Source organism: Glycine soja, chromosome 2 (assembly GCF_004193775.1).
Source record: "Glycine soja cultivar W05 chromosome 2, ASM419377v2, whole genome shotgun sequence".
In the NCBI taxonomy this organism is placed as follows: Eukaryota; Viridiplantae; Streptophyta; class Magnoliopsida; order Fabales; family Fabaceae; genus Glycine; species Glycine soja.
In genome coordinates, this window is record NC_041003.1 from 30,704,395 (window position 1) to 30,716,719 (window position 12,325).

The window sequence follows — 12,325 nt, forward strand, 5'->3', positions numbered from 1 at the left end:
ATAGATATCAGAATTCCCCGCTCGCATACTTGTTTTACTGAGATGTCTGTTTATGTTAAGTCAAAGTTAAATATTTATGAATTGAAAGCAATAACTTAGGTAATTAAAAGTAATATAAAATGACTTACAGAATCAACAATTGTAACACTGATATGCTGAGACATTGACCACCATGTGCAATTTCGGAGAGGTCTTCGTGCTTTATATAGAGTGGGAAATGTGCATTAAAGACCCCGAACACGATGGCATCCCATGTAACCTGATAAGGCCTCAAGAAAAGCTTTGGGATGGTCAATGTCATCAGATAAAGTGGATCATCGACCTCCGAATTTGGCTTTGGAGGTGGTTTTGCCGGAGACACAGCTACCTGGTCATGAAACAAAGTTAAATGGCCTAATTTGAGGCACGCTGAATGAATTAATTTAAAAAGAAGAAACACATAGTAAGAGTAAAGTACCTGCTATGATAAAGACTTGACCAGATGTGTCGGCCAAGCATGGAAGGTGTGAAGTGTCTGCCCCACTAAGGAAACCTCATCAGTGGGTACAGGAACTGGAGCATCTGCATCTGTAACCTCCTCCACACCCACCTTTACTTGGTTAGGCAACAAATGAGTGTTATGAACAACAGTGGATCCCTTATAAACTCTCCCCAGGGCAACCAGGCGGGCAGGATCTGCTTCGATGTACAAGCCGCACCTATCTGAGTCACCCGTCTCAGGATCGTTTCCTAGGGGATCAACACAATGCCCCTTTGTGCTTACTCGAGGACCAGAGGGACCAACCAGAGGCTCGGGAGGCAGTGCAAGTCCCTGAGATTGTATTTGGGACTGCATCTAGCTGAAGGATGCCATGAGATGTTGCGTCACTTTTTCTGTGATGGACTCCTCTAGCTAGTCCCTGATTTGCTGGGTCAGCTGCTGCAATTCTTCGGGAGGCAAGGAGGAAGAGTTGCGGGACATCCGTGGAGCCGATCCAAAGTATTACTTGATGGTGACACCGGCTCCAGCAGCACGCACACGTCCAGGGTGCTCTGGACGTCCAATAGCAGCGGTGAGAACATCCTAACGTCCATGGGGGACGAAGGATCCCTGTGTCGCCTGCTCCTCAAAGGAATCCTGCACAGAAAACACACAGTTGTGCATGGCATTCACAAAATATTGAAATATAATTCTAATGGTTAGTTGAAAATGACTTACGATCTTCGCAACGATTTCCTTTGCAGCCTCAGTCGTCATCTCCCTTGTTTTCTTCGTGCGGGCCATCTTCCACTTCACATGGCGCCTGACCGGTGATGGAGGGTCGATGGCGCGATCAACGCTTCCTGACTGTGCAACTTCCTCCAGCTTCTTCTTCATCTTCTCAACCAGGAGCTTCTACTCCAAATAGTCATAACCCCCACGAGACAAAACGTGGGGGGCAGTGTTCTGCTTCTGGATGGCCTATGCCTTTTAGCGTACATCCTGCAAAAATAAAACAATAATCTTTCAAATTTCTAGAATGAAGTATAACAAGTTAATGTTTTTTGAAAAACAACTTAAATGGCAAGGAACATACCTCCCAAGAAGGGTCTATGCAAGTCTGGCAAAACTAGGCCCATTTTTCCTTGCTGATGTCGTATTTCTCACAGACAATGTCCTCCACACCGTCTTGATCGGCTGCAAGGGCCCATTTCCTCGAGAGGTCTGATTTAAACTGCCTCCATCTCTCGCCCACGGTCTAAAGTAACTTCATTTTCGTCCTACTGTCAGAAGCCTCTGGGATTTCAAATTTCGCTTGACAACATCAAATAAGGTTTATTTGCTACAATAATGTATTTTTTGGCTATTAATTAAACAAAATCAAATAAGAAAAGAAAAATACTTGAATGTCCTCCCAAATCAGGTCCTTCTGAGCAGTAGGGACCTCCTTCTAGTTCTCATAGGTGACGTCCACCTTATCACGCGCCACAATCCCCAAATATGTTGTTAATTTCTTCCTATGGGGACCGTCGGCCTTGCCAATAGCAGGATCAACATGGACCACTGGTCTCTTAGCACCAGGTGGTCTAGTAGACAACGATCGTAGACGTGAGGCTTTTCGTGTTCGCTTCACGGCAGACGGCGAAGCCGATGTGTCAGAAGGAGCAAGAGGAGGAGGAAGAGAAGGAGGAAGGGAGGTAGGTGGAGAAGCCATGATCCTTTATACAATAACATACAACAACATACAAAATCTAAATTTCGATTATAGACAAATATCAACATCAAGAGTTCTTTATGTAAGTAATTTGGAATAGTGGGGTTCGGGGGTGGTCATGCTTTATTATTGTAAGTGTGTGTGTGTATGTGTGTGTGTGTGTCTCTGTATGTGTGTGTCTCTTTCTCTGTGTGTGTGTGTGTGTGTGTGTGTGTGTGTGTGTGTGTGCTTTCAAAAAAGGATTAATCAAAAGAGGATAAGTCATAAGTGATTTACTTGTGCTTTTTAATTGTGATTCAAAACAGGATAAGATGTAATAGTAGTGAAAAAGTCTGATAAATCAAAAGTCTGATAAATTGAGGTTGATGATGTCTTGTGATACTTGTGCTTTAAATTTGTTTCAAGACATGAAAGAAAATTACTGTGTAGCACAAATAACAATAATCGTAGAGAGGTGAAGACTACATAGTGTGCACTCAAAGCTAGATTTCCATGGGATTTAAAGGATGTCAAAGTGGGATCAATCATTGTTTGCTAGTTTTTTTTGCCTTTCTTTCTAGAACTACTCCAAAATGATAATGACATAATGAATTATAGTTAGTATTAATTAAAAAAAATCTTAATGTAAACATCACCAGATGCGCACAATCTCACATCTAAGAAAGTTGAAATTAATAAGCAATTAAGTATGACCGTTAGTTCTGGAAAGTTAATGAAAAATGATAAGTTGTATGCATGAAAACAATTTCAGTTTTAACATTAGCAATCACATTAAAAGATGAGAACACAAGAGAAATCAAAGACGAAAACTTCAGTAATTATGCTATTTTGTAGTCTCAAACTCGATATAATAACCATTAAATTAATATCTATGGATGTGTTAGTTTTCATGCTTTATACAGAAAATTTAACATGGATACCATGCAAATCAAGTGCCACATAGCAATCGCAAAGAACATAACTACAAGAGTGATAAGACACTATTTTTATTTGAACAATTTCCTTTGTTACAAAAGAAAGCATATTCAGTGATATTAGAATTTAAAATTGCTCATATTCATCGACTGTCCAAGCAGTCATTCCATAATCAATGACACATGAGATCAATTAGAATTTTTTATATATATAATTGATTTTATTATTAGAAGCCAAAACTAAGTAGGAGGAGTCAAAGCAGGAAGATGTGAGCTTCATAGGCATGATAACACTTAAAGAGAGCCTCTACAATCAAGGTAGATTATGGGGAAGGGAGTCAACCTTAATTTTAATCAAATTTTATATGTTTAAATTATTTTTAACATTAAGAGAAAATCAATTATGCTGCATAAAAATTATGATACAGTTGAAGCAAGTAGAAATAATTACTATACTTTTATCAAAATGAATTCTGTAGTTATCAATTATGTAAAATTAATTTCGTTGAGAAATTAATTTTGTTACCGTGAATCCAAACACATACTAAAATAATTACTTGGCAATGGCTCCTCTATAAGAGAGGAGTATAAAGCAGGAATTTTTTACTCATGTGCACAAATCCGTTGGGGTGTTTTGGGATATGATTTTTTGGATTTAAGGACTAGCATATGGGTGGTGTTTTATTTGATCCCCATTCACAAGTCATTTTGCATACAAACTATGTTGTACAACAGATGTATACCTTGTATTTAACATTAGTTTGACAGCATAGACCTTCTTTAATTACATCAGCAGCAGCCCAAAAATAAACCCCTACACACCTGCCTTTTCCGAAAGGTAAACACTAATAATACAAACTCTGGAACTAATCACAAGGCATAAAAGAATTCCTGCAACTACACATAAATAAAATAAGTTAAATATGCAGAAAACATTTGTGCAGGAACTTCAACACCTGAGGAGTGAGCGAGACCGCATTGAGAATGAAATGCATCATCTTAGATTTTTGGAATTGTAGAGAAATCATTGAGAACAGTACTTCAAACTCTCAAGGAAGGAATGAAATGAAGACCTTGAATGATGAAAGAATGAAATTGGGGGTTACCAGGGGAGGGGTTGATTGGGGTTGGTGTCATTTTGTACATAGCAAATTTTACTGACGTGTTGTGCAGCAAACATTGAATGATGATTTGATTTGGCAATATATGTTAAAAAAAAGTATATTAGATGTAATCAGCAGTCAATGGATGCGTGACGGAATATAAATACTATATCTTGAAAAATACACATCTAGATGGCATCCTTAGGACTTCATACAGCTCATGTTTGTCGCCAGTTTCATCATCCACCACCCTTACCTTCTCTGGCTTCTCACGTTTATTGTTGTTAAACCCACATTTATGCTCTCCTCCCTTCATGTCTTGTTTTATCACAACTTTAGCCGAATCTCCTATCTTCTCTTGGCTTCTTGGCAAAAAAGAAACACTCCTCGCATTTGTTCCTTTGCCACAACAATGCTCTTCTCCTTCATGCTCATCAAGAATCATGCAGTCGCCAGCATCAACATTATTATTTTTCTCACTCATCTTGACCACACTTGAATCTCCTGTCTTATTCTCCAATGACACACTTTGATGGCCTCTATATCTTTTCTTCATATGTTCTAGTGCTTCAGCTCCAGAATGCATAGAGCAATCTAAACTTTCCCAGTGATCAAGATATTGAGCTGGTAAAGGAGGAAGAGCCACGGATTGGTGCTGATTATTCTAGTGCAACCTCTAATAAATCTGAGATTTATAAGGAGGGAGCAGGGAATGCAGCACAGAAACATAAAGCAAAGATGGTGGAGAGTGTCAATGCTGATGCAGAAGCCTTTGGTGATCACTGGGAAAGTTTAGATTGCTCTATGCATTCTGAAGCTGAAGCACTAGAACATATGAAGAAAAGAGATAGAGGCCATCAAAGTGTGTCATTTGAGAATAAGACAGGAGATTCAACTGTGGTCAAGATGAGTGAGAAAAATAATAATGCTGATGCCGGCGACTGCATGATTCTTGATGACCATAAAAGAGAAGAGCATTGTTGTGGCAAAGGAACAAATGCGAGGAGTGTTTCTTTTTTGCCAAGAGAAGATAGGAGATTCGGCTAAAGTTGTGATAAAACAAGACATGAAGGGAGGAGAGCATAAATGTGGGTTTAACAACAATAAACGTGAGAAGCCAGAGAAGGTAAGGATGGTGGATGATGAAACTGGCGACAAACATAAGTTATATGAAGTCCTAAGGATGCCATCTAGAACAAAAAAACTGATGCCTCAAGTTTTTTACTCAGGGCATGAGGGGTATTATAAACATCATTTCCTACATCTACCAGACACCAAATCCAATGCATGTTAAATACACTCAATACTTTGATTATCCCAGCCCATTAGAATATAGATTAAAGGCAAATTGGGAAACTTGCAAGATACATATATGACTAAATTTTTCATATTTTATTATAAGACTAATGAATTATGCTTGATTTCACTCCCTCTTGAGTAAACCATCCATAAATAACAAGACAAAGTTATAAATAAATTTTGCAACAGGTTAAGATATAATTTTAAACAATCAGAAAAAAGTGTAGTTGTCACTTACTTGCTTTTGTGAGCTCTCTCTCTCTCCAGAAAACAATTGATGAGATCCACTAAATACAAAAAGATGAAATGGCATAAGTTCCATTTTCAAAAGTTTCATCAAATATATGCATGTTTTCATTAATGCAATTAGTAAACCAATCATACAATAACCAATCATATATGATTGGTTTGAGTACACTCAATTTAGTAAACATTACAAAAAACAATTGTATGACTTATGTAAATGAATGTAGCAAAATCAAATATATAAATAGAAAATTACATTAGACAATGTTAATCAATTCTCCTTCATCATGATCATTACGATTAGCATGAACGTCGCCAGCTTCTTCTTCTCCGACAACGTTAGGAGTGATTTGTGCGGTCAAAGGACTAACATAGGTGTCCATGTATGAATCATCATCTTCTACATTGACACCAATTTTTTTGCCCTGGAGAACCACGCACCATCTTTCATCACAAGGGTCTTGCACGTAAAATACTTGTCTAGCTTGTTCTGCCATGATGAAAGGGTCATTGTGGTAACCAAGTTTCTTTAGGTCTACCAACATAAATCCTATATCATCGGTGCGCACGCCGGTGTTGTTGTCAACCCAATTACATTTGAAAATACATACAGTAAATTTCACATAGTTAAGCTCCCAAATTTCATCAATGAACCAAAGTAAGGGATGGAAGCTACACAGGGATTGGCGTCATTCACACTTACGAAGTGTTGAGATTCAGCCCTTAGGGTGACCCCGCTGTTCTGCATTGTACTTTTGTCATCTTGTGCTTTTGTGTAAAATGAATACTTGTTTATGTCATATCCTTGCCAAGTTATAACATTTCTTTTAGGCCCATCTGCTAGCTTTCTTAATGTTTCTGAAGCATTCTCATCTGCAAAGATTGTATCTTTAAACCAATCACAGAAAGTCTTGTTATGCTTTTTCAACACCCAATTCTTTGACATTTTTGGATTATTCTATTTGACTAAAGCTTCATGCTTAAGTATGTATGGCAAAACTTCATTACTGTTGTTCAAGACATACAAGTGAGCTTGTAACAAATCTTCTACACTTGGAGTGATCACATGCAGTCCTCTTGAACCCTTACCACCCACTCTGTCATCATGCCGAGACTCAGGAAGGCCAACAGGTTTAGCCTTCTCTATGTATTCTGAACAAAATAAAATGGCTTCTTCTGCAATGTACCTCTCAACAATAGATGCTTCTGGACGATATAGATTCTTTGTATACCCTTTTAAGATCTTCATGTATCGCTCAATTGGGTACATCCACCGTAGATAAACAAGACCACAACATTTGATTTCTCTGACCAGATGCACAATCAAGTGAATCATGATGTCAAAGAAAGCAGGGGGAAAATACATCTCCAACTGGCACAGTATAATTATGGCCTCATTTTGCAGCTCATCAAACTTGACAGGATCAATGACTTTGCTACATATAGCATGGAAGAAAAAGCACAGGCGAGTTATGGCTAACCTGACTTTTTTTGGCAAGATGTCTCGTATAGCCACAGCTAAAAATTGTTGCATGAGCACATGACAATCGTGAGACTTTAACCCTACAAGCTTAAGCTCCTTCAATTGCACAAGGCTCTTAATATTTGAAGATTATCCTTATGGAACCTTCACCCGACGAAGACACTGACAAAAACTTATCTTCTCCTTTTTGGACAAAGTATGGCAGGCTGGGGGCAAGTAAATATTCTTCCTTTCAGACCTTGGATGCAACTGTGATCGTATGCCCATATCAGCTAGATCTTGACGGGTATTCAAGTCATCCTTCGTCTTTCCTTGAATGTTAAGGAGCATCCCAATCACACTGTCACAAACATTTTTCTCCACATGCATAACATCAATACAATGTCTAACGTCAAGATTAGACCAGTACGGAAGATCAAAGAAAATGGACCTCTTCTTCCATATGCAACTCTTAATTTTATCCTTCTTTTAGGTCTTTCCAAATACAGTATTCAGGTGTTGAACTCGCTGATATACCTGCTCACCAGTCAATGGTATCGGCGCAATATCATGCTCTTGACTTCCATTAAAAGCTTTTTTTAGTTGTCTATAAGGATGATTGGGTGTTAGAAAACAGTGATGCCTACTGTAGACTGTTTTTCTCCCATGTTTTAGTTGTATGTAGCTTGTGTTTTCTTCACAGATGGGGCATGCATGATGACCCTTAACATTGTAATCGCTGAGATTCCCATGTGTTGGAAAGTCATTAATGGTACAAAAAAGCATTGCACGCATTTCGAACGTCTCCTTGCAAAACACATCAAACACTACAACCCCCTCGTCCCACAAATTTCTCAGATCTTCAACCAACGGACTTAGATAAACATCAATGTCATTTACTGGCTGTCTTGGGCCCGATATCATCATAGACAACATCATGTATTTTCGCTTTATGCACAACCAAGGAGGCAAATTGTAAATTACTAGCACAACTGGCCATGAACTGTGTTGAGTGCTTAAGGTGCCATATGGATTCATTCCATCACTGGTTAGTCCAAGTCTAAGATTTCTTGGCTCTTTCCCGAAATCCGGATACAAACCATCAATCTTCTTCCACTACGAGCAATCATCCGGATGATGGACCATTCCATCAGAAATCCTTCCATTCGCATGCCATGTAAGGTCTTCTGCGTCATCCTCATTAGAAAAAAGATGCTTAAACCTTTGAATGATTGGAAGATACCACAAAACCTTCACTAGGGAGCCCTTATTGGAGTTTTCATCAGAACTGCTTTCCTCTTCATCCTTCACTTTGTACCGTGAAGTCCCACAGATAGGGCATTTCGACATTTCTTGGAATTCATGTCTATATAGTATGCAATCATTGGGGCAAGCATGAATCTTCTGATACTCCATACCCATCGGACACAATATCTTTTTCGCCTTATAGTAACTTTTAGGCAACGTGTTGTCCTCTGGAAGCAGATTGTGCACTACCTCAAGCAATGAGGTGAAACTTTTGTCACTCGACCCATACTTGGCCTTCACATTAACCAGACTTAACACCGTAGATAACAGGGTTAAGGAATTCTTGCAGCCCGTATACAAAGGCTTCTTTGAATCACTCTGCAATCCTTCATACACAGGGACGTGTGCTTGCTGGAAAGACTCTTGTCCAAGGTCATGAATCATGTCCTCCAAGCGATCTCCCATTTCTACATCAAACGATTCAGATTGGGACCCACTCTGCATGTTTGTCACTTCACCATGCCATATCCACGTCGTGTAATTCTTCTTAATCCCATCACACAATAGATAGTCCCGTATGTCGTCCAATAGTTGTCGTCTTCCATTCAAACAGTTGATACAAGGACAATAATATTTTCCTTCTTCATTCGGTCGACCTCTTTCTGAAGCAAATTGCAAGAACTGCTCGACGCCATCCTCATATTCTGGGCTCATGCGACTTTAATTCATCCAACTTCGATCCATCTAAGCAATTCCATGCATGAAAATCTCACTTTTTATTTATAGGTGTGGCCCTATCCCATTTAGGAAAACTGTCTTTTATGTTAGCTTCAAACGTCAGGGTTAGCATTATTTTGAAAATTTTGACTAAATTTCGGCAGCATTTCGCATTGGTCTCCAAGTACACGACATCACATCGGTGAAATTAATTTCCCGATAATCAAGTATGCACTCAGAGAACAACGTGAAATGCATTGTACTGAAATTTGATCAAATTAATCAAAATAATAATAACCTTAACGAATGAATCTAACATAAAAATACCAGTCTCCCCAAACTGTCCAAACGGACAATTCAAGACTAAATACAGTGACTAATGCAAACTGTTCGCAAGAATCATTGCATGCAGTCTCAAACGGGAATCTAAGGTTCACTCAGCATGAACAACAATTGTTTATATAGCAAATTACATTGACGACGTACAACAACATACAAATATCGACATCAACAGCTGTGAGACTAGTCATAAAAATACAAGCAAAAGCAAGATGCTAACCAAGATGTAAATATCGTTATAAAGTTATAATAATACAAGCAAAAGCAACATGCTAGCCAAGATCCAATGTTAGGATCCAACAGGGTATGACACTAGTCCTACATTAGAAGTATGGGATTCTAGTGTGGGTAGTAAAAGAGAAATCCTTCCCACTGGTAGTGAGAAGGTGGTCTCAACAAACTCTCTTGGCAACTAATAGATGTATATCTTCTGAGTCCTTTTTTTTGGATTTTTTAGGGTTATAAGTTTCATTTTAATCATGTTGTAGAACTTTTGAGGGAAAAGGGTGGAAGTCACAAATATCTTTACCTCATATCATAGGCATAATGATAATCTGATGGTATGAACTAAACTAAACTTGTGTTTCTCTATATATTATGTCCACATTTATCTGATTAGTAGTTATCTGCTAGTGTAATTCAAAAATTGTACTATTTGAATGTATTAGTGTCATTAAAATCTTTCTATTTGGCCTTCCAAAAAAATATCTTTCTATTTGCTATGATTAAAGGATATGATTTCATGAACTCTTTTTGTTTGTTAATCCTGTACAACTAGTCTTTTTGCCCTCCATTTATATTTGGAAATTTGTATTTCAGGTACATAATTATTTTGAGGCTTAACAGAGCACCATCTATACTTTATAATGTGGTATTGTGCTACTGGTTAATTCTTTCTTGAACTATTGGAGAACATACATAAAATTTCGAAAATCGTGAATTTTAAATAGAGGGAAAAGTAATCTGACTCGCTGTAAATTATGATGGTATGGCCAGCTAGAAGATAGTTTCTTCTCCTGAAATTATATTGAACAATAACAAGTCTTGGCCAAACAAAGATCATGTTAAAAATATGGTTTGTCATTGGAAGGTCTGGATCCTGCCTAATATTCTATCCTTTTTCCCTTGTAGGACTATAATGGCTGAACATGTGCATTATTCTACTACATTAACAAAAACACTATATTTAGATTTTTTTTATGCTCTGCAAATAATTTCTCCTTGTAGATCACATTAAATACCTAAAGACTATCTGCAAAGTTGTAGACATGAAGGTTGGAGCAGTGTTGCCAAATTTCTAACCGAAGATGTCCCTCAACTTCTAAAGTCAGAGGATCTAAAAGACATTCAGGAAGTACTCTCTCTTGCTTTTAAATCTCCTCCCAGTGAATTGAGAGGGTTAATAACATGGATTGTTGAAGTTCGCAGACAAGAAGATGGGAATCTCACATTGAGTGAGGAGGAGAAAGGAAGGCTAGTTATCAAGGTTTTTACACTACATTTTTTCTTTTGATGTGTGTTATTTGCAAAATTAGGGACTTCATCTCATTGAAGAAAATCCAATAAATGATTAATCATAACGTTTAAGAGCTTTGAAATTTCAGGCTCACATACTGGAACAGATTCAAACAACTGGACTCTTCAAACACGTGACAAGGTGGTTGGATTCTAAAAGTTCATGTTGTAATACTTTGGCAAACCTTGGTGACAAAGATATGTTACCAGCACTTGCTGCCAGTGTTTGTTGCCAAGCAGCAAATCTTTTGACTGTTTGTGGTAGGCTAGGTTTGTTAGGTGGAAAATGCTGTAGTCAAATAGATGTAAAACATCTGAATGCTGATAGTGAAAATCCAGTAACATTAGTTTCAGGAACTGTTACAACTGGTGGTGGTAGTGAACAAGGAGTTGATGTGTTGGTCCCTTTGTGTCAAAGGGAACCAAGTAGGTTGTGTCTTTCTAATGAAGGTCACTGCATTGGCATGCACCCGTCTACTGCAGATGTCTTAACGGTGCTTTTATTGGCCTTGCCCTTGCATACGTGGTCTGGCATTAAAGAAGAAAAGTTGTGTGTGGAAGCTTTGAGCCTTCTAGCAACAGAAGATCTCCCTCCCCTACTTCAGGAAGAGGTAATGTCCATTTTTTAGAATTTGTTATCTAGTTTTTTCCTTTAATCTAAACTCTGAAAGATATGGACATTTCGGTCTAGTTTGACAGGTGTTTACAAATTCAAGTGGCTCGTATCTGTCAATTTCTGTGGACCATCTGGTTCACAAGAAACCAATGGCTGTTTTCAACAAAGGAAAGTCCCCATGTGACTACTGTTAGAAAAATATCATAATTTACTTGTGCCTGCAATTGAAGTGGTATCAAATGATAATGTCCAAATTCATAATTGGAAGCAGCCAACTGTTTGTCTTATGAAAGCCAATTTGGATGCCTCTGTGAAGAAGAATATAAGGACTTCGATGAAGTCGTTGCTGCAGCATCTTTGGTTATTCCTCGCTGCTAGAAACCTCATGTAGCATAAAACCATTTAAGAAGGCATCATTGTACATTGAGCAAGTAACAGAGTTGGATTAAGCATAGGTAAATGGATTCCACACTTTAATCTGATGTGCATACGATGACAATTAACTGAGGAAAAATTTCAGAAGGAGACTAATCTAATGACTGAGGAGAATTCGCTTGCACAGAAGTACATCCAGCTTCAAAGATAGGAGCTGCAGGCTCAATAGTAGGACTAGAATCAGCATTGATAGGAGAACTAGAGTTGGAATTTGAATTTGCTGTGGGATCAACAGAAGTAGGACTAGCAACATAATT

General features: G+C 38.2%; 1 protein-coding gene across 1 annotated transcript; it reads left to right on the top strand.

Moving 5' to 3' along the window:
* Positions 1–2,110: 2,110 nt before the first annotated feature.
* LOC114374931 (glutathione gamma-glutamylcysteinyltransferase 3-like) lies at positions 2,111–12,011 on the top strand. Its single transcript, XM_028332658.1, has 6 exons — positions 2,111–2,157; positions 10,322–10,378; positions 10,763–10,988; positions 11,107–11,628; positions 11,717–11,822; positions 11,905–12,011. The coding sequence occupies exons 1-6, from the start codon at positions 2,111–2,113 to the stop codon at positions 12,009–12,011; spliced, it is 1,065 nt and encodes a 354-aa protein (XP_028188459.1).
* Positions 12,012–12,325: the final 314 nt, after the last annotated feature.

Coding starts and splice junctions, on each gene's coding strand:
- LOC114374931 (XM_028332658.1), top strand. CDS start 2,111: ATGTGTCAGAAGGAGCAAGAGGAGGAGGAAGAGAAGGAGGAAGGGAG. Junction 10,379..10,762: donor ATACTTTATAATGTGGTATT/GTGCTACTGGTT, acceptor CTATCTGCAAAG/TTGTAGACATGAAGGTTGGA. Junction 11,629..11,716: donor CTCCCCTACTTCAGGAAGAG/GTAATGTCCATT, acceptor CTAGTTTGACAG/GTGTTTACAAATTCAAGTGG.